Source organism: Clupea harengus, chromosome 17 (assembly GCF_900700415.2).
Source record: "Clupea harengus chromosome 17, Ch_v2.0.2, whole genome shotgun sequence".
Classification (NCBI taxonomy): domain Eukaryota; kingdom Metazoa; phylum Chordata; class Actinopteri; order Clupeiformes; family Clupeidae; genus Clupea; species Clupea harengus.
The window spans coordinates 21,820,682-21,842,480 of record NC_045168.1 but is presented as its reverse complement, the minus strand read 5'-3'; the positions used below and the strand labels follow the sequence as shown (position 1 = coordinate 21,842,480).

At 40.0% G+C, this 21,799-nt stretch overlaps 2 protein-coding genes across 2 annotated transcripts; both read left to right on the top strand.

Annotated features, from left to right (window-relative positions):
- On the top strand, positions 1–9,669 carry si:ch211-213d14.1 (uncharacterized protein C11orf53 homolog). The gene is made up of 5 exons (XM_012820189.3): positions 1–426; positions 3,202–3,302; positions 7,251–7,287; positions 7,799–8,097; positions 8,622–9,669. The coding sequence occupies exons 1-5, from the start codon at positions 417–419 to the stop codon at positions 9,021–9,023; spliced, it is 849 nt and encodes a 282-aa protein (XP_012675643.2). The 5' UTR covers positions 1–416; the 3' UTR covers positions 9,024–9,669.
- A 1,617-nt stretch (positions 9,670–11,286) lies between these two features.
- linc.pou2af1 (lnc RNA pou2af1) lies at positions 11,287–15,274 on the top strand. The gene is made up of 5 exons (XM_031583672.2): positions 11,287–11,375; positions 13,295–13,386; positions 13,650–13,701; positions 14,359–14,570; positions 14,746–15,274. The coding sequence occupies exons 1-5, from the start codon at positions 11,369–11,371 to the stop codon at positions 15,064–15,066; spliced, it is 684 nt and encodes a 227-aa protein (XP_031439532.1). The 5' UTR covers positions 11,287–11,368; the 3' UTR covers positions 15,067–15,274.
- Positions 15,275–21,799: the final 6,525 nt, after the last annotated feature.

Genomic DNA, 21,799 nt, shown 5'->3' with positions numbered 1-21,799 from the left:
TTCTATTTTTCCCTACGCTGTTGCACCAATGTGTACAGTGTATATCTGCCGATATGTCTCATACCTGTGTGAGGTTTATTCTTCACTAACACATAATTCCTGCAAAAGTATTAAACCCGTCTTTATTTACCCATGGTGCCTTGCCCTCTAATAGCCACTGGTGATGCTGGGCTCCACGCTCTCTCTCCACTTATCTAGAACTTTAATGCAAATGTTTCAGAAACGTCTTGCCATTCATTTGCATTTAAACAAATGATAAAGGTCACTTCAAAAACTGCTGTGCCATCCACAGGTGTAAAAGTCCTGTGGAGAGGAATGCTTCCTGACAATGTTATGATGTGCATTCTCCGTCCTACTCATCCATACTTACGGGTACAGACAGCATTTTCACAAGGCACCCTGAAACTTTTGGCACCATGGAAACCGGTGAGAGATGAAATGTTATTCTGGCATCACTGCTCAGTACATAGTAACATTATTTAGTATGACTTATTATGTTCATGGTAATGTATAGTTCATGTTATTATAGCTCTAGTTATATGTTCATGGTGTATCGTTCATGTTATTATAGTTCTAGTTATATGTTCATGGTAATGTAATGTTCATGTTATGATAGCTCTAGTTATATGTGTATACATTTCAACATTGCAACTGCTATGTTTGGGTTTGACTTGACTGTACTTTAAGATTGAATAGATTGATTGCTCTTGGGCTTTGAGATTGAATGTTTTATGTTTTCTGAAAGTGCAAATCTGGAGTCTTTGATCGGAGTGTCGAGCAAAAGCTATTGTCGACAAATGTTTTTAATTCATGCACTATTCTTAGTGTGGTTTATAAAGCAAATACTGTACATACTGTTGCAAATGATTTCCTCACATATGGAACCATTGTGCTTCAACAATGTACAGCTTAAATAAACATAATGGATTTATCGCATAGCAATAGGGCATTATGATTGGATATATCATAAAGAGACATTTATGCACATTATCATGACTGATGACAACTGTATTTCCTACTGTGTTCTGTGGCTTATCACTAGTGGAAAAAATGAGTCATTACTGATAAACAATTGAAGAGAACAAACTAGTCAATGAAATCATTTAAAAACTCCAAAAAACAAGTGCCATTTTCAGTAATCGCATAGTATCTTGTCAGGAATAGAAGGACCTTGCATTGTTTAGTTTGGTTGCACTACATCTTGCCATCTTGACATCTTGATCATACTATATAGGCCAATGGTGTCTACTACCATTTCATTTGGTGATTAAGGCACTTTTTTATTGCACCATTACACAGGCATTTGGACAAATAGATTTCAAAACAAAATATTTCTCTCTATTTGAACTTTTCCGGGAGTCAGTGGGATTGTTGTTTGATTGATTTGCTCCATTGGTAGTTTTCTGTGAGAGTCCATTCTTGGGACATTGCCATACCGAAAAAGTATCTAAATCCTTTGTAAAAAAAAAAATACGTCACGGAGGCCTCTGTAAGGCTACACATAGAAAAGAAGGACCAGATCAATAAATTAAACAACTCAATGATGAGCTGCTTATTCAACCTAAAACCCTTTAAACCTAAACATAGAGTTCAATCTCCCTAGATTAGTCCTATGATATGGCCCTAAATTCTTTGTGAGTGTCGCTATGTAATTTACATAGGAGATAAACCTCAGAAGGTTAAAGGGACGTTTAAAGGTTAAACTTCAGGATTTTTCCATCTGGGCCCTATTGTTAGACCTTTTTGGTCCACACTTACTTAGGACAATTAACGATTGAAATTGGTCCCGGATTGAGTTAGAACATTATTACTGGCAACTGCAAAACGATTATACAATGTAATCCCATGGCGCAAGCATCTGCGTCAAAGTAAACAGCTTGTCAAAATGACATGACACAGACAGACACAGGCCTATCTCTGTAGCGATCCTTTCCTCGTAGTCAGACACCCCACCCCAAACGCGCACATGCATGGACACACACACAGACACACACAGAGACACACACACACACACACACACACACACACACACACACACACACACACACACACACACACACACACACACACACTCACACACGACCACTCCAGGCAATTGCAAAGCAGACAATTGCTATGTCACCATGGCTCACCATGAAAACTAATGGCTGCTGCTATGATCAGTGCTAAGCTAACAGCCTACCCTGGATCCACCCACCGCAGCCTAATTTCTCCAACTATCAAACATCTGAAATCAACACAAAGTAGCTTTACCAGTATGTCGATAGAAGAATAGCCATAGAAGAATAATAAGAAGAAATAGCCGTCAAGAAAAGCACTCATTATAGGCCCTACACAGTATGTACTATGGATGCATGATGGCACCTGGGCACACAATCACTTGCATTTATAGAATTCACCATCATTCATCATCAATGGCACCGCAGCCAAAGATTATCACAGACAGAGAGTACAGAAGGTGCATATTTTCCAACATATGAGAGGTAACTAGCTAATACATTACTATAGATTCATCCCTGATCCGCCCCATACTGCTCCTTAAATAAGACTTTATCAACTGGAGCTTAGCAGTACACTCATCCTGTTATCTCTTTTCCTTCCCCTTTTGAACGCTGTTTTTTTTCTTTGGGCTTGCAAAACATTATTTATGGTGCTAACTTATCGTCAATTTGTTGAAAAACACTTGCTTTCAGCTAAAAAGTTGAACTGTTCACGTCACAAATGCTGATCACATTGGACAGGGAACAAGGGCATTGGGCAAACGAATGAGCATTTCCCAGCAAACCTTCTTCCTTCAAACCTTTTGAGAAGCAGCCAAATTAAATAAGTGGTGGGTAGATTTTGTTTTGTTTTTAGATTTTTTTTTGGAACATTTTGCTTAGGACAAATACAAATACTTAAAAATAGGCTATGACTCAAAACTCAAAAGTTTACTTTTTCAAATGATACTGATGAATGTTTACTTTGAAGACTACCTGAAGTGGTCAGTGTGTGAGAGGGCCCACCTGCAGTAGTAAACCAGCAAAAAACAGCAAAACATGGGCCCCTAACCCCTGACAACCCCTGGGCCCCGTCAATTGTTACGCTAGTGGGCACTTTATTTCATAAGAGGCAAACAGGTTATTTTCCTTACTGGCTTTGCTGTCCCATATTGCCTATACAATGTGTCCATTGTAAAAACATGACTTTCCTCTTTCCCAGAGTACTCCAGGCGAGTTTACCAGGGGGTAAGGGTGAAGCACACAGTCAAAGACCTACTGGCTGAGAAACGATCACGACAGACGAGTGGACCACGCTACAATGTAAGCTTTCATTTACTCTTTATTTTTTTGTTCTCTGACTTTCTCTTTCTCCCTCTCACCGTGTCTTTGTCTTGTACAACCGCAGACAACCTGTCCGTTCGTCCATTAGAGCATGCTTCACTCTTTATTTACACTGGGGCTTATCTTTTTAATACAACAACAACAAAAAAAACATGACCCGAAGACCAAATTACAAGCCAATGCACTCTTTTTTTTTTTTTTTTAAACAATCCCTGTAAGTCATTTTCTTTGGCCCTTAACCATAAATTGGTCTAAATCCCATCTGTAAATACTGACACATGCACAGATAGTATGGGGTGAAAGAGAGCCATCAGTCTCCCCAACGTTCACAATGCAGCTGGCGACAATGCCGCCATGGCTGACGGTCGTGAACCCTGCGGAGTTCGCCCGGGCAAACCGACCTTTTCTCTTCTGGCTGTGTGGCTATGCAAAGTTAATGTCTGACACACACCTGTGCCACCGCATTGTGCGGCCTCGCAGACCACTGATCTGTTCATTGTTCAACCCCGGGCACGCCAAACTCACAGACATCTGCCTGTACAAAGGGGCCAAGGCTTTGCCTAGCCAAGGACCAGACAATGTCCCTCTCAAGACCATGTATTCAGTGTTAGCCAGGGGCTTATGAGGATGGTTGATCATAAACCCTAGTAATGACTGTTAATGATGTCTGCACCTTACCCCAAAGTAATTGCCATTATTTAAAAGTTTAGAGTCAGTTGTTGGACCATTGTTGGAATGTCACTTCTAGAGGTGACGTTCCTCTGTAAGTTATTGTGCAAGTTTGGCAGTTAGCATAACTTGCGTGACAGACACTAATGTAGTAGCCTGTTTTACTTTGTAATATATTAGAATTTTACCCAGGATACTTTCTGAATACAGAATACATTTCTTACATTTTAGCACAATTTCTAGGAAAAACAAACTAGGTATTAGGCATTATTGCAACATTTTAAACATAAAAATCAGACAGCAGTTTTCTTTCAGACAAGGGAAAATGGCTAGTTGTGGTTTGGTCACCGACAATAATACCTTTCTTAGTGATTGTCATGAAACCAAAGGCAGTTCGATTTTGCCTTTAATTTCTTTCAGTGACTGGGTGAGCCACAGACAGGCAAAGGAATGGGAGGGAGGCCATAAATCACACACAGACACACATTAGGAGTGAATGCTGTTTGTAGAGACATTTATTTGAGAAGCATTTGTGAGCTGCATTACATAAGCCATTGTGTATATGATGAAAGGGACAAAAAGATACATTTTACGTGCAGTTGTCAGCCTATGCAAACAGAGACTTTGTATAGACTTGGTAGATGTGTATACATGACCAAAAACTGTGTTTGTGTATGTGTTTGGGGGGGCTAGGGGGCTATTGAGAAAAGATAGGCTGTGAACAGAGCACACAATACTAGAGCCCTTTCACCTCACTCTAAGAGCAGGGATGGGGGGGGGGCTCTGAGGAAGAGCAAGCCATCTGCAGAGGCAGGCAAACTTTGGCCTTGTCTCGTTAATTTGGGTCAAGTCCAAACATGGGTGTGTACAAGTGGGGTACAGCCAGTGATATTTTAACATGGTCATCTGAAATAGAGCTGGTCCTTTTGTCCTCACAGGCATAATACAATTTCTTTCTAGATCATTTGTGATCTTTACTACACACACAGATAACTCAATTTTGATATTAAGGCTATGATATTGTTGTAAGTTTGATCTGATACAGAATGACCTACGCAGAATAAAATTGCTCAAGTGTCTAACATGGTTTAAAATAAAATGCAATGATGTGTCAAACACCACAAACGATTTTACGTGCCTCCAAGTTGACATTTTGCTTCAGTGGGATCTCCTTTGTGAATTATCTGTATGTAATTGCCTATGTGGCCTATACTGGGAACCACCATTGCTTTGACTTTGTTGTCATTCATCATACTAAATGCAAATGATTTGTGTAAGTTTAACTTAGGAAATGTTTGAATATTAATCACCTCCTGCTGAGATTCCAGTCAAAAATATGAAAATCATAAGATCATGTCAGATGTGCAGTCATCTGTTTATCTGTGGTCCCAGAAAAAGTTATTAATGATACTGTAGGATTCATAAAATGTTATTAAGGATACTGTAGGATTCATAAAACGTTATTAATGATACTGTAGGATTCATGAGTGCAAATACTCATTTGATTTCACGTTTATAACTGCATATACAATGAATCTCTGTAAGCCGGCTACTACTTATGACTTAGACTTTGGGTTGTTTCACCAATAGTAAATATGAGTAAATAAAATTCATACTTCTCCTGTTATTGGCTAAAGAAAAAAACTTGTATTATTGTTTGTCCTAATAACTGGAGTGTTAGCTTAATTAGAGTAAATTAGGGGAAATGTATACAGCCACGCTGAATGTTGATAGTTTTGGATCTAATATAAAACAAAATCAATGTTAAATATATAAATGTACCTCTGAGATACAGTTCAAATAATGGTGGAAGTAAATACAGATGTTCCTTCACAAGGCATAGTTTAGGTGAATTGCAGAATTGAAATGGTGAGCCATTCACAAACAGCACTCTGCAATTCCATTGTGTCAACATTGTGGTAGAGGCTTTTTTGTTGAGTTGAGTTCTTGAAAGAATGTTGTTTGTTGTTTGCAAGATGCTTTGTAAATCAAACATGTTATTATTACTACTATAATCATTATTATTGTTATTATTATTTCTTTTCCATCAGCCATGTGGTCTTTATGTGTCACTGCAGCTGCATCATTTCCTTTGAATAAAAAAAAAAAAAATGTAATAAATAGATTGCATGACAAAACCATAACTACTGTGAACATTTCAGAACTTCTGTGTAAGCTAGATACTATAGAACCCAAGATGCCTCTGTTTACAGGTTTAGTGACATAAACACAGCACGTTATAAATGTAGGTGAAGTAAGCCTTTCATGTGCGATAGTACACGACAGCCATCCTGTTTACACATCTGTGGCGCACATACTACTCATCATACTGATCGGTCAGCAGGCTTCTCATGTGCTCTCGTGCCATGCCATGCCATGCCATGCTATACCATGTCAGGCTGCCCAGCCCTCCAAAGGGACTGAGGTTGTGTGATCTGAGCGCATTAGCCTTAACAAGCTGATTTCCCTACACTGCCTTCAGAGGAGCAGTGAGGCATGCACGACACACACGGGGAAGTCCTGCGCTGGGCAAATCACATTCAAATTCCAGCCCTCAGGATTTGCGTGCCTGCGAGCCAATCCAGCCGGGCTATCAGCTCTTTTATGTTTGTAATATGCAAACAGTGGCGAGCTTGTTGTCTTTTTTTTTGTCGCTCCCCGTCACCATGTACTCCACCTCGGCCCAGACTTATAATCATCTCTTTATGTACACATGCGTGAACTGTCTCCATCTATAGAAGGTTCCTGTGAAACCCAAGTGATGATAAGGGCTGTGTTTGACATCTGATATAGACTCTCACGGCTCTTTTTCATGACACCAACACAACTGCCATTTTGGACTGAATCTGTCAACTTGTTGCCATGCAGTCTCACATTTAAAGACCTTCCGTGACATTTGTTGACCCCAGTATGAAATTCTGTAAATCAAGCTTTGTTAAGTATCCTCTGTGCTTCCCATGTTGTTGCTCTGCTTAGCGCCCATTGACTGCAGCTCTCTATTAAGCCTGCTTCTCTCTCTTTGCAGGGGTGGTTTGGGATTTTTTCATTATTATACTTGTTATTTGTCTGTGCCTGTCTGCTCTTCTGAAGTGAGCTACATGACTAAAATATGTCTTGTCATTTATGATATTTATAGTTTTTAGTGATTGATATTTGTAGAGAGTAGTAATTTGTTTGCTAGGCTACCATCTGTATACCACCAAGAAATAGAGTCATGGCTAACTTCGCAATTCTTAATCTGTCCATTATGTGTTTTAGGGAGCAGGTTCTCAGCAGTCATTTGTTCCAATGCAAGGTAAATGACACTCTCTTCATATATGCATTTCATGACAGGTGACGAATCAGAGCATTAAGTGTTTATTTTACTAAATCTTAAATTTGAAAGATAGCATGATAAATCTGGATGAGAATACAAAGGCTTAAACATGAACAAAAGCATTCAAACCAACCGATGCTTAAAGAATTCTATTTTATTATGATGATCAGATTTGCATGCTCCAATTTGGATGTGCTAAACATTTTCATAAAGCTATGGACTCAAGTACAACATTCTAGGAATTCCACAAAGCAAGACGTTCTTGTGTTTCTGTGTTCAGCAAAACCTGCAAACTACGAAATAGATAGATATAGATGAAAATTGCCATTTCCCAGTCAGTTCTCAAGTTATCGGAATCAGTGATCCTGCTTTGTGGACTATATGTGCCTATCTATACAGTTACCTAAGGTTGTCAAAGAGCAACGTTCTAGGTAGGGTTATGCGCAGAGTATAATAAAATGCAACTTTGTGTGTTTTTTTTTGCATGCAGGCCCCCATATGCTCCCCAGTTACTACAGCATGAGGAGGTCTTTCATCTCTGACAGCGAGTTTCCCCCCTCGGGCAAACAGTTCTCCACAGACATCTATACCTCATCGCTAGGGGGCAAACCTCTCTCCTGTGACACCACGGCCATGTCCGGCTACCCTTTCATTGATGGTTACTATCCGGAGTCGTTTGGAGACTACCGCAATACTGCCCTGACCACTGGGGGGAGCACTATGTTCACCCCTTCTGCATTGTCCTCTCTACTGCCACCCTTTGGCACAGAACCCTCCCAGCTACTAATGGTGAGCCTCTGTTCTCTTTGATTACTCTCATGCTTATGTGTTCCTGGGGCTCAATTGGTAGAATCTGGTCATTGCTCTGCTTTGGCAGGTGTGACTGTATCCTTAGTCAAATACCACTGAATGACTGAAATGGGTTTGTGCAGTAACACACTAATTAAGTGTTTTAAGCTGTAATGCTTTCTTAATAATACCTAAGTTATAATCTTTTCAATCCTGTCTTTATAATCCAGCCACAGTATATAAAGGCCACTATGAAAACCTTTTTTGAATTTTTTTTAGCTTAAAATCTCTCCTACTTCTCCCTACTCCTGAAGGTCCCTTCTTTAGCTCAACATTATTTTCTCGCCCAGTGGAAAGAGCACAGAAGACAAAAAAAGATTAAAAAAAAATTGAAATCCCTTTTTAGGTGTCTTCACAATAAGAGATTCATTTTCCACATATTTGCTCAGTGCATGGACCACATGCTTTCTTTATGATATTATAAAATGTTTACCAGACATTGTCTTCCATTATTTTTCCACCAGAGGGAGTCATGGGAGCCGGCTGGATCTGAAGCAGTGGCTCAGGTGGACGCTTTGTCTGGCGAGGGTTTGCCACCGGAGACCATGCCCACCTCCCTAACCGGCACAGAGTCAGGAAGCTCCTCACAGTGTCCGTCTCCGCCACGCGGCGCCAGCATGCCACCCCCCCAACCATATCCCCTATACCCTTTGGACGAGGCCCACTACCCAGGCCTCTACCAGCCTCCCTCCAGCTTTCCCTGTGCTCCCTATATGACTGCATCCAGTGACTATGCCACCAAAATGGTCCCACTGTCGACCGAGGAGTCCGAGAACGCTCCGCCAACGCTCAGTGACAACTCCCCGTGGGCGAAGAGCGATGTAAATAGCACTTGGTCTCCCTATGAGCTCCGCAGAACCTTCTGAGACACTCAGGAACAGGACCTGGAGGCCACCTAGACATGCAAGACCACCAACAATCTGGCATCAGCTGATCACTCTTTCCTTATTGTTTCTTGAATGCATCAGTCATTACATGACATTACACTGATAAGTCACTGCATATATTCTAGAATCATTTAGACAGGAAGTGGATGAGTACTTTCAAAATTCAACTTGGCTGGCCTTAGAATGATTCATCTGGCTAGATACTTTGTAAAAATGTTTCTTTAGCAGCTTTATATCAGGTCTATTTCAGGTCACCTTACATTTACCTTGAATTAGTAGTCTTTACTATTTACAAATGAACAGGATTATTTGAACATTTTAATGTAGTTGTAATGTAAGACAGAATGAACTGCTGATAACTTCAGTACAATGTAAATACATGCTCTGCTTGGAGCCCTTACTGACTATCTCTACTGTAAGAGACATTTTTTGGAAAGAAATATGGAGAGATATTCATAGTGGAACAACAGTTTGATACTCAGTAAATAATAATAATAACAAACAGCAATAATAATAATGTAGCTTCCTCTTTTGTATTGTGTGTTGTAATGTTGTTTATGGTGTTTAATTATTTGATGCTTGATGGCATTTGTGTGCGGTAACAGCGTTTAATAAACATCTCCAGTGATGGACACGAGTGCACTTGTTGGAATAGATGCTGTGTATGAGTAGACACTAGGGGACGCTGTTGTATTACACCGACAGACCATCAACTTCAATTCCTCTGTTGGAAATCGACGTTGGCCTTACTTTGTTTTAAACTCCTGCAGTTTCTTTAGCAGTACAGCTCTAGAATATTGCACGCAGTTTTCAAGTAAATTACGATTTCATACATTTTCGCAAAGTGTATTTTACTGCCTAACCATACCATGTTATCTACCGCACCCTTGGCCTATCATTGGATTACAGACCACGTATCTTCCAAGGTATGCCGGCACGCGTGTACGCGTGTGGCTATTAATACTTAGCACATCGGGTGACATCTGCTTTTGTATATTCAACCTCGTGTTCTGGAAGGCTTCAGTGACCCCTTACATCACCTGTTCAGATTGAGGACGACGCTGTTCAATTAAAATAATATGAATTATGTTTTAAGTTTGATTCATAGTTTACAGATTTGTCTTCATAGATCACCAAAATGTCATAATCTCTTATCCTCTTGTCGATATTGTAAAACGTTAGAGTGGATATCTGTTTTGTTTTTTGGAAACAATGTGCAAGATATTTCATGTCTTCAGTCGGAGTCACTACAATCATATCAAGGCCCAAGTTGTCTAAACTTCTCCTAGTTATGACTTATCTCTAGGTTCCTGGTGATGGGGAGCTTTTGGAATTATTGACTCGTAACCATATATATTTTATTTCATATTCCTAGTCTGTTGGGTTCTATGGCCTATATTACACGTGTTATAATTAGGGAATGACATTTCATTTAGATGCTTTAAAATGGCAGTACTCCCAAAGATGTGTTCCCTATAGAAGGGAAATTCCTTGGGGCCTTATGAAGTTTTGTCCGTTTAGGGTATTGACATTGCCAGGCTTGGGATAAGAAAAAAACTTGTAAAAGTTAAAAATATATATATATATATATATTATTGATATGATACATGGGTAAAACATTATGGTGCAAAGAGATGTGCAGAGTGGAGTGCAAAGGAGTGCCACTACAGATGCTGTGATGAGAAACATGGCTGCTCCCTTATGCCACGCCCACAATCTATTATTTTATGAACTTGTCCTTAAAATTGCATTATAATTGCACATTATGTCCATTATTTATTTGGTTTCCAGTAGGTAAATGTGTTAGCAACGCCATATAAATTATGTACTAATGTTTGGTGGACGCATATTGATGGAATACCGAAATAAAGCCCAACTAGGGGAGTTATACTACCTCATTCAAAAGGATGATAAAAAGTTTAAAAATTGTTTGATATTTTAGGTCAAAGACCTCAAAAACACTATATTGTATTGCAGAAGGTGTTGTTTTATACATCTGTGGTGCAAATATATTGAAAATATTAGTCTTTTAGCGAACCCTTTGAATATTCAAATTGAAAGTATCGCGCAATCAAATCATTGTCAAATCATGGAGTTCTAGGGGTTTTAAATAGTAGGCATGGGGCGAGAAAATCTCAAACTAATATATCCCCAGCTATAATACTATATTGTTGCATGCTCTGAGAGTACTTTAAGTGATCTTTGAGTAGATTTTGTAAGAATTTTATGGATAATTCGATCTTGGCCATACAACTCAGCCAAGAACAGGACGTTGTGGAGTCCCAGAACAGCTTCACCAGGGTTTTTAACTTCTGTAAGCCATCATGTCTGGTGAGTTGGACATCATTTTCATCTTTTTATTTTTCCTCACTCGAACAACCTGTGGACATACAAAGAGAGGGAATAGAGATTAAACATTAGAGTTTAATTAAACGAGATAATAATAGTGATGTACTTTGCAAATCTTACTTGACATAAATAGCTAAATTACTACAAGTTTCATGGCCAGTTACCTCATGTGGAATTATGTTTCTACACGTTTAAGTAGGCTATTGTCCAAATGTTTATTAACCTATGAAAGATGAGGTGACTGAGTTTAGACCGTGTGGAGTATTCTAAAACTATAGCCTTCTTCGTTTTCACGAGATGACTACATGTGTTCATTATATCACTTTTCCTACAACCCACTATCAAACAATATCCTAAGCATATGCGGTTCATTTAAGATGATAGCCATGTTTATGTTATTCCGTTTAATGTTGCGTTATGGGCGAAAATGAGAAACTTGGAAGAATGTTGGCAACTTGTTTGTGCATTGAACTATGAACCTCATAAATTCCACAAAGAAGACTCTTGCTGATCCAAGATCTTAATACATGAATATTTATCAGAATGGGTCTAACAGCCTTCCGATCCCAATAGCCTACTCCCAAGGCACCTTGTGCGAATCGCATCACATCAACAGCGGCGTCAGTTTGCCACCCCCGAGATGATTTCCGTTTGCCTTCACATCCTTAACCATTGAGTGGCGTTGTTTCGAGTTTTCAAATAATGGATTACTTCGATAAAACGGAGCCCACTCTCATTTTGAAATAAACGAAATTATTATTCTGATAGCCTACTTATCAATTGTAAAACATAACCAGTAAAAGTAGCTTTAGCCAAACTTTTACGCAATTTGCTGTTAGCCAACTCCTGGGTTTATTACTCAAGTGACACGGGTTAACAAGAATGCATTCAAGATTGATCAATTACTGATCAAATTCAAACCACATTGTGACACGGCACGTGATATATTATTCAGATTGGAACTAGGTAAAATTGAAGATTTGTTTAGAGTAGATTATTTGGATTGGGAAAACACCCGACCATGCTTGTACCCTATTTTCAGCATATAGTCTTCTCACAGACGTAGTAGCGCATATTTTCAAGTTATATATAACCTTAAACATTGGGTCCATCCGGAAAACAACATAATGAAAAATACTCACTCCTGTAGGATACATGTCTAAAATGCGATTAAACGTTGCGTTCAACATCCCAAAAGATCCATTTTATCCCGACTATTTCCCGATTTATTTTTTCCAGTCAACTCCTAGCAGGACCAGGAAGTGGAGCGACTACACTCGTGGGCTTATTGCCTCGCCCAAGCAAGAACATTATGGCTATTTTCTTAAATTTTAGTAGGTTATGCGTTAACCAAATCTAGAACATTTTTAACCCACGCCGATTGACCCAAAAACTATTTTCGCAACATAAGACCCGTGCCCCTACAATATTCAAATGTTTTACCTTTGCTTTGCAGTTATTCTTTCCACAAAATCGAGTAGGAGGCATTCTACTAACCCGTTCGTTGCCAAGTGGTCTCAGGGTAGCCGCTACACCCAGCCTTTATCCAAACTACTACATGTGAATGAGTTCATTTTAATTTCAAATTGCCGTTAAAGTGCGCGCCGATGTTTGAGAAAGTAGTGGTCTACCCAGTAACATTTACCCGTAGCCTAGGTTTCTCCAAGACGAACAATCCCGTCAAAATTGAAATGTAGGTCTAATGAAATGAAATCCAGTCAAATTAAATACAATGAAATGTGGTTAGGGAAAGTTTGTATCGGCTACAATGTTTTGGTGAATTCTTGTGAGTTTGATTTGGTATGGTCATGTGCGATCATATCAACTGTTTATCACTGGTTAACATGCACAATTTCTGCAGCGTAATATGTTGTGAATAACTTGTTGGCTTTTACCTCCAGATAAAGTCTATCAAGGGGTGAGAGTAAAGATCACCGTCAAGGAGCTGTTACAAAGGCAGAGAGCTCGCCAAGAAGCTATTAAAACAGTTGCGGTAAGAGTAAACGAGCATCTTCCTCTCTCTCTCTCTCTCTCCTTATTACATACAAATACTAGGTTTAATTATTTCAGTCTGATGTATGTATGCAACACCACTCGCAACTTGTTATGAACAAATATGTAAAAACATCTACAACAATTTCCTTTGAAACGTTAGTTAGAGAAGTTTGTCATTTACACGGCCACTTTAATTGACAGAGATTGTCTCATCTTTCTGTCTCTCTCTCTCTCTCGCTCTCTCTCTCTCTCTCTTCATAGAAATCCCAAAACCTGTCAAGTCATGAAGTTTCTTCACATACATCTATGCCTGGTGGGTTTGACAGATGTCCATAGTTGTTCGAGGTTCCATATAGCCACTTAATCGTAGGCTACCTGTTTGGTTAGGCTATTTATGAAGAAAATCCTACAATGAACATATAGGCCTACAAAACAGTAGTCTATATTCTAGTTAAAAGTCAATGAGTACGTTACATAGGTATAGAACATAGTAATACAACAATTGGGAAGCTATTTGTTAAAAAGGCCTAGGACATCAAAAGCCTACAAATTAATTATGTTATCTTATACATGGGATCTATCATTGTTACCTGGGTCCATAAAAGATAATTCCTCTGTCTCACATCACGTTAAAACTGCCCGACCTAGCCTACAATAGCTGATTCTATTTCAGTAAACTAATTTATTGCATACGAAACTTACATGCGAAGTCAGCATCCTTCTCGCTTACAGGGCTTAAAGGGCATTGCAAGATAGAAAAAATGGGGAAAAAATGCTAATTGTTCAACTAATATAGTTTTCAGGTTTCCTATAAGTACAGCGGTTCAGCTCCCTTTTATAAACTTGCATTTAAATGTGATTTAGCTGTTGGCTGATGGACCCGTGACATCACATCTGAAGTATCTGCTAATTTAAATGTCTCCTTAGGCTTTTCCATGTCTATATTTCTCTCTTCTCTTCTCTTTCATAGACTTTTCTTCAGGGAAGCCGCTTCCAGAATGCAACCTACCGTCGCGATCTTTCACAGAAAACATATACAACATGCCGCTGGAGAATGGATATGACAATCATCAAATGATAAACATGATGGCAGCCGAGCATGTCAACAACAGCGGGTTTTTTCCTCAGAGCTGGTCTCAAGGATATTCCCCTTCAAACTTGGACTACTACGGCAACTGCGTGGTATGCAAACTGTTTTGTATTTGATTTTACAACAACGTAGTGTGGAGAGTTTGTATTCAGGAAGACTGTCATCTACGCTTTAAGCGGTAGCCTGCTTTTAATCAGTTACATTCCTGCAGGTTATCTGCCATGTGAAGCTGACACTTTTTGTCTATGTGATTTCTGTGTCTCTCAGGTTCCGAGCTCCCCATCAGACTCCTTTAATCTGCCCAGTCCTGTCGATTGCAATAGTTATTCATCACCCTACTCATACTCCTCATCCTCCTCATGTTACAACTCCCCGACACGGATGGACTTGGGCTGCAGTTTCATCCCTGATAATCACCACCCATACTGCTCACTCCAACAGTGTTACTGTACATCCCCATTGTCAGGATCTCAGGATGCCATATCGCAGGCAGATTACAATACTTACGGCAACGCAGATTGCTGGTACACGTCGGCGCTAGACAATTGCTATTTCAAGAGGGATTCTCTAGACGCTTGTTACTTATAATCCTTTCAGAATCACAGAACAATCTGTCAAATGTATTCATCTGAAATTGACGTTGTATTTTAGGTCTTAATTAAACCCTTCCCCTCCCTGTTAGAAAAGTGAATGACTGACGAGTGACTGATTTTGTAAGTTTACGTGATGCAAGTTTACAGGTGGCATTACGTGTACCTTCCTGTGTGTTTTTACAATAAAATTATTTTTCTAAAGATGTGTTGTATTTGGATTCCCGTGGAGTTCTGTCTTGCTCTCTTGCTGCCAGATGAAGTAGAACAGGAATTTCACACAGCAAACAATGCTGACAAAATAATGCAAGACAAAATAATGTTTATTGTTATGTATATTTTAATGTAGTTCATTACTTATGTTTAGTTAGATAGTTTGGTGGGGCACCTGCCATTGGTACTGAAAAGAATTAGGAACACCGCACCTTCTTTACCATCATGAAAAAAGAATAGTACAGTAAAAATGATCTTTCTGCACGGTTTGACATAGAGACACTACAAGATGTAATTGCACTGTATATTGCAGTAGCAATGAACTTGAGACTGCCAGTCATGTTCACAAGTCCTTATCAGAACTCAAGTGAGCATGAAAAGGTCACCTCACAGATCTGTTGCTTGCAGAAATGGAACAATTCACCAAAGACAGGGACATCTAAATCAGTCAGCTGTAACCATGGCCCCTAAAAGTAAATAAATTAGTAACTATTTGGACACATGTATGCCATGTGCTTTCCCTGGCACGGACAGAGAACTAGAGCAAAATATTAATCAAGTCACACACCCTGAATGGTTTTGTTCTGCACTCAGAGTCCAATCAGCAGCATGCCAACTGGGTTGAATTTTGCGGAATTCCCCGTGAAAACCCCCCCCATCCAGATCCAACACTCCTGCAGCTCCTTATCACCTACCAAGGCAACGCCCAGCATGATAGAGATGAATGATATCATAAAATCTCACAAACAGTAGCAGTACTTTTGTACATGCTATTCCGAAATACATGAAGCATGAAGTTCTGGATATGGGTATGCGGGTGGGCACAGGTGTTTATGTGTGTGGGGTGTCATTAATTCTATCAGACAGAATATTTAGGGTGCTTAAGAGTTGTACCCCTAAGCTGTTGATGCTTGCCTGCATGGGTTTCTTTCCATAGCAGTGTTATTTTAGACATTTTACTGTAAGACATCATTTCAAATGTCACAGCAGGTCTGGCAACACTTTCAGCACCAACCTTTCCGAATTATTTTGATAGGACAAACAAAATGTCCAAACCATGTGTCTAAAAGTTAATAAGATAATTAAACAATAAGATTGTGCACATTTAGCCCACACCATTCTCTTAAGTGGGAGAGCACCTACTAAAGAAATCATTCACCTCCTGCCAAAATCCACAACCCAGGCATGAGGGAGGTAGAGAGATATTGACTCATGGGAAGAGGGTGGAGAGAGATGTTGAAATCGCAATGTCCGGGGTCGGTGCAAATGCTGTTGGCATGGTGTGCCGAGCCAAGAATGCAACAGGCAGACGATGTGCTGGAGACAGCTACAAAGTCAGAGACGGGCGCGATGTTTTGTGAAGTATTTTTTCATCACACTGTTGTTTTCGCTAGCAACATTAGTTCCCCTTCTGTTAAAAAGACGATTAGATCAGACACGTCCAGTCAGTGAAAGTTTTCACAGTCACCACTCTGTCACCCTGGGACCAGGAGCCTTGCTCTCCCAAAAAGTTCAGTTTTGCCCCGAGGACGTTGCAATGGGCAGCTGCGATGGCTTGATTGAACCGGCTCCTAAGACTTGATTCAGACAGGATTCTTTTTTTTTTTTTACCGCAAAACTTGATGTTTCTGTGATGAAATTCGCATGTGCATGTAAACAGAGCAGAACGTGGTTGGAGCTATTTCCTGAGGTTAAAGAACAAACGTATCACACTTATTGTTTAGGCCAGTTCCAAAACTTGAAAAGTTGAGATGATTTCTTTTTCACCAGCATCTAAATGGAACACCGATGAGGACAAGTCCAGCAGCACCTTTGAACGTGACAAGCGTGTTTGATTCATGACCTTTCTGTTTTCTCTTTCTGCTTTTACAAATAGATTACAAGAGCCTCTATTGAAATTTAGCTTGACCTTTCACCCTCTTGGGGTGTTTCAGAGCTGACATAATATTGCTGCTGTGTGCTCACGGTGCACATTGAAATGCTCTGTGGGTGGATGAGATTTATGCAAAGACAGAGCAAACACATGCCGTATGATATGATGCAAACAGATAGCATCTATCCATCAATGTATTGTGAACCAAAGGATAGGAACACATTTGGTGCCATGTGAAAAGGTTTGCAGGTTAGTCCCAAGTGTGGGATTGTACTTCATCATTATTGTTTAAACAGCTATTCATTTAGTAATCCCAAAGGCATTACGCAAGTTTGGCAAGCATGGATAGTATGTCAAAGGTCTCCCTTGTGAGAGAGGATACCAAGTAAGGACTTGCATACATTATGTATGCAATATCAGTGTCTGCAGAACATCGTGTATGGATGTCAAGAACAGTTGACATTGCGTGTGCTGCTCAGTAAGCCTGCAATAATCACAAGCGTTCAGTTCATTTCCCAAATCATTTAAAACACATTTGAAGCTTCATCTTATGAGCAGCCTCCTTGGGCAAGTCAAAGCAACCCCTGCAATTATAACAATTTAGACCAATCATTTTTACAGACCCTATGTCAATTAACTCCTCCTACAATTGCTCAATTTTATTGCCAAGGGTGCTGTAGCAAGTCTTTATTCTGGTATGGTGCCAGGGTTCAGCTGTGTCAGCTTGTCCTGATGTGCCCAGATGTGCTGTCTTTGAAAAGAAATGTGGTTTACACATGCAGAGGCCTGTACTTTGGAGAAGGCATGTCTTTTTTATCATGTTACTAAAAAAGCTATGACTTCATAGCTATTGAATACATTCAATATATTATGACAAGGCAACTTCTGTCGAAGCATGCACAGAACCTCTCTCCTGGATGTCTCCCTTTTCCTTTCCCTCCTTTTGTAAATGCATTAACCTCTGACCTCCGATAGAATTAATGCAATATAAGCAATACGAAAGTGAAATATAACAATACAAGGTACTTGTAATGGGACTAATTATTTGTCATGTTCCTCTTGGACCGCCCACAGAAGTACAATTTGCGTGGCAGCCTTTTCTTGTGAAGACTGACTGCACCACTGTGCCAGAAATGATGTTGCCTAAACAGTCACAACTTCATATGACAACAACAGTTCTCTTTCTCTAGGTTTATAGGCCAATAGTCAGTATGTTGCTCATTTAAATATCCAAGACTTTCCCCAATTCCTCCAAAGCCATAGGATTAATCAGTGAAGTAAGATTAAGACAAATGTCATTATAACTGATATTTAAGTATAAACATTGTGATATTTTAATATCCTGAAAACAGTCTTGCAGTAGTGTGTGTTGACCACTGGATTGTGTTTTTGGGGAATCCTGAACTCTTGAAATGCCTGGAATACCTCCAGCACCTCTGCACCCAGCAGTTCGTATGCATTTGGCAGAGTAAATCCTTTTAATCTGACAAAGTCATTAAAATGGTTAGTTTCGTGATCTATTCAATGGGAAGATCATAAAAGGCAAGCCTTAGCGTACATTAGCGTTCCGCTGCTTTGGTATTAGCCGAGCATGTCTTGGTGTGAGTTTTGCACTGATAACTATCAAGCATGGTGCCTGCTTTAAATACCCTGTTAAATACCTAGTACTTAATGATTGCTATATATCAAATGGCATTAATTCGATCTTTTAAAAGAGTTAAGGCTACATATAGATTTCTTGTCATATACATGCTGTACTTTGTAGAGCTGTAGCAGGCCAAAAGAAGTTTTGACATTTGTTATGTTTAGTTTTGACAGTCATAATCAAGAAACAATTAATCAGCAATGGGATTAAGATTACTCCTGAAGATAGCTTGACAGGGTTCATTCATGGATAACACCACCACACGCACAGAAAGAACCTACAATTCTCTCTCTCTCTCTCTCTCACTCTCTCTCTCTCTCTCTCTTTCTTCCCTCTGTTTGTGCAAGGCAATTTAAAAAGAATTTAATTTAGTTTAATCCTTTAACACTCAGTCTTGTCATCATGGGACTCCAGGTGTTGTCTGTCCATGATGGTCCCTGGCATGGAGTCAAGGATTCCCATAGCACCTCCACCTCCTTGTAGGTGCTCAGACATGCTTTGTCATTCCTCTGCTCATACACACACGCTGTTCTTCATCAAGCACTAAGAACCTGGAGCTAAACAAAAGGGAAAAGCTCCCGAGCATTGCTGTGTTTGGTTGGATCTATTGTGCCTCCAACTCCAAAACACCAGCAAGCCAGTGTCTCAGACGAATCTAAACATTGCTTGTGTGACAGTTGCGCTGTGGAAACGTTCCCATTTCAATTCAAGGTATTTGTGGCGCCATTGTCTTTGGAAACAAAGAATGCATGGTGATTTACTGGGGTGAGATGAGATTGCAGTGGGTTGCCATCAAGAGGTAGTTTCAAGACATGCCATCACCTACGGGAGTGGCCTTTACTGGAGTCTTCTAAAAGAAAATATGACTACCCATGACTCATATTTTTTATTATTCATTCCTCTCATGAAGTACAAAAAAAAAAACATAAAAAACTGAGTCTGACTAATATGATAACATGACAAGTCAACACTTTCATCCTTACAGTTGTCTAGTGCTGTCATCCAGGTCTAATTACACAGTTTGCACTAATTACTGTTTTAGAAAAAATCCAGCACACATCAGCAGTCTTGTCAACCCCCCCCCCCCCCCCCCCCCCAAACCCCAACAGAAAAATGAACGAACCAACAAGGACAACGCTAATAACACATAACACATCCCCTGGTCTTCATATACTAAGACCACAGACTGGCAGTTCAAAACAGGACACAAAACAGGAAAGGTATGCATGCTGTTATGTCGGTCGGCCACCCTTCAAAGGCCAGCTCTTTAAGGCTGAGCTTCATGTCAGTCTCTTGAAGTGCTCTTCAACTCTAGTGTGTTGGTCACTTATCCCCTCTTCACCCTGTCTGTGACATGATGGTCCACACTGGCTTTCCCATTGACGTCAGGCCCCAAAGACCGGCTGCCTTTCTGGGAGGCATCCAGTCAACTCAATGCATTCCCTATACTGAGATGTGTAGGCTCAGTAGACTGGTTTTGAGCACAAGAATAAAACAACATTAGGTCATTAAATACCAAATGGTAAAAACAGAGAGTGACATGCAGAGATGAAGTCAGAGAATCAAGGTTAACCTGTTCTGGTAAATTTAAAGGACAGCACAGCTTCTCTTCACCTTCAGCAATCAATCAATCTTAGTCAATTCATTGAATGTTATCAATATGGTAAATGGAGTAATATTTTAAATGACAATTAAAAAGGTTCCAGGGAGATGGAGAGTGAAAAGAAGCAGAAGGAGCAACTTCCAGTGGTACAGGAGGTAAAGAAGTCGTTTAGTAATCAAAAGGTTGCTAGTTCGATTCCCTGTCGAAGTGTCCTTGAGCAAGACACTGAACCCCTAATTGCTTCTGATGTGCAGTGTGCCATCAGTGTAAATGTAAAATGTATATACATTGTAAGTCGCTTTGGATAAAAGCGTCTGCTAAATGACTAAATGTATATACATTGTAAGTCGCTTTGGATAAAAGCGTCTGCTAAATGACTAAATGTAACATTAGTATCATTAAATACATTAAATGAAACACAGCAGTATAGCTTTGGAACATTCATGAAACCATCTGGTCTTCCGTGAAATCTTAGAATTATCAGGATTCCATAAACAATGCCGGTGGTGAATAAACGGTGCATTGTTTTATGATTCCATTATCTGCTATCTGCAATAATATCATGTTATAGTGCCGTGTGTGTTCGTGCATGTGAGGGCATAGGCACCATGCACGGAGTGCTTTATGTTTGATTGTTGAGCTTTATGTCACCGTGGAAACATGTAGACATTTAACGTTGCCCGTCGGCCAGTTTAAGCACAGAGCTTTTGATTTGAGCTAGTTTTAAATTACTGTAACTATCTTTGCACCTGCAGAGAAGACTGTAAAGGTGAGCAGATACCCTCCACGAGCCATGTGTGATCATGACAGAATTCAGGCAATTGTAGGGTATGAGATAGAGAAAGTGCCTAGGGGCCTTTCAACTATCTTAGGTGTTGAGATAAGTGCTTAAGTATTTACAGTTTCCCTCAAGGACACGTTTCGCTTAAGTCCTTGTGTCTCTTGCTCCACCAAGGAGCTTTGTTTTGACATTACAAGCCGTGTCTTAAGTGAAAGGTATTCTGCTCTTTGTGAGGTGTCATTTTTATGATTTCAGTGGTGGAGAGACCAATACAAAAACAATGAAGGGAACATTTCTTTAAACTAATGAGGCCACTGCTATTAGTATCATTAAATATTGGCTACCTGCTTACGATACCTGTTAAAAAGGGCTGTCTCACCAGTTGCCTCCAGCTGTGCACCCCCGCTGTGCAGGCCACTCACGGGACCTGGGGTCCAGGCAGAGGTCAGCCTATCAGTTGATCCCAGGAGTCCGTGGGGCTCGTGCACAGTGGAATTTCACTGACCAGATGGTTAACCCCATGCTGGGTTTCTCAGAGCTAGCCTGGACTTGTTCTCACTCCCCCCCTCTGGCCTATATAAGCTTGGGCCACCACTGGCCAGTTGTGGGTCAAGTA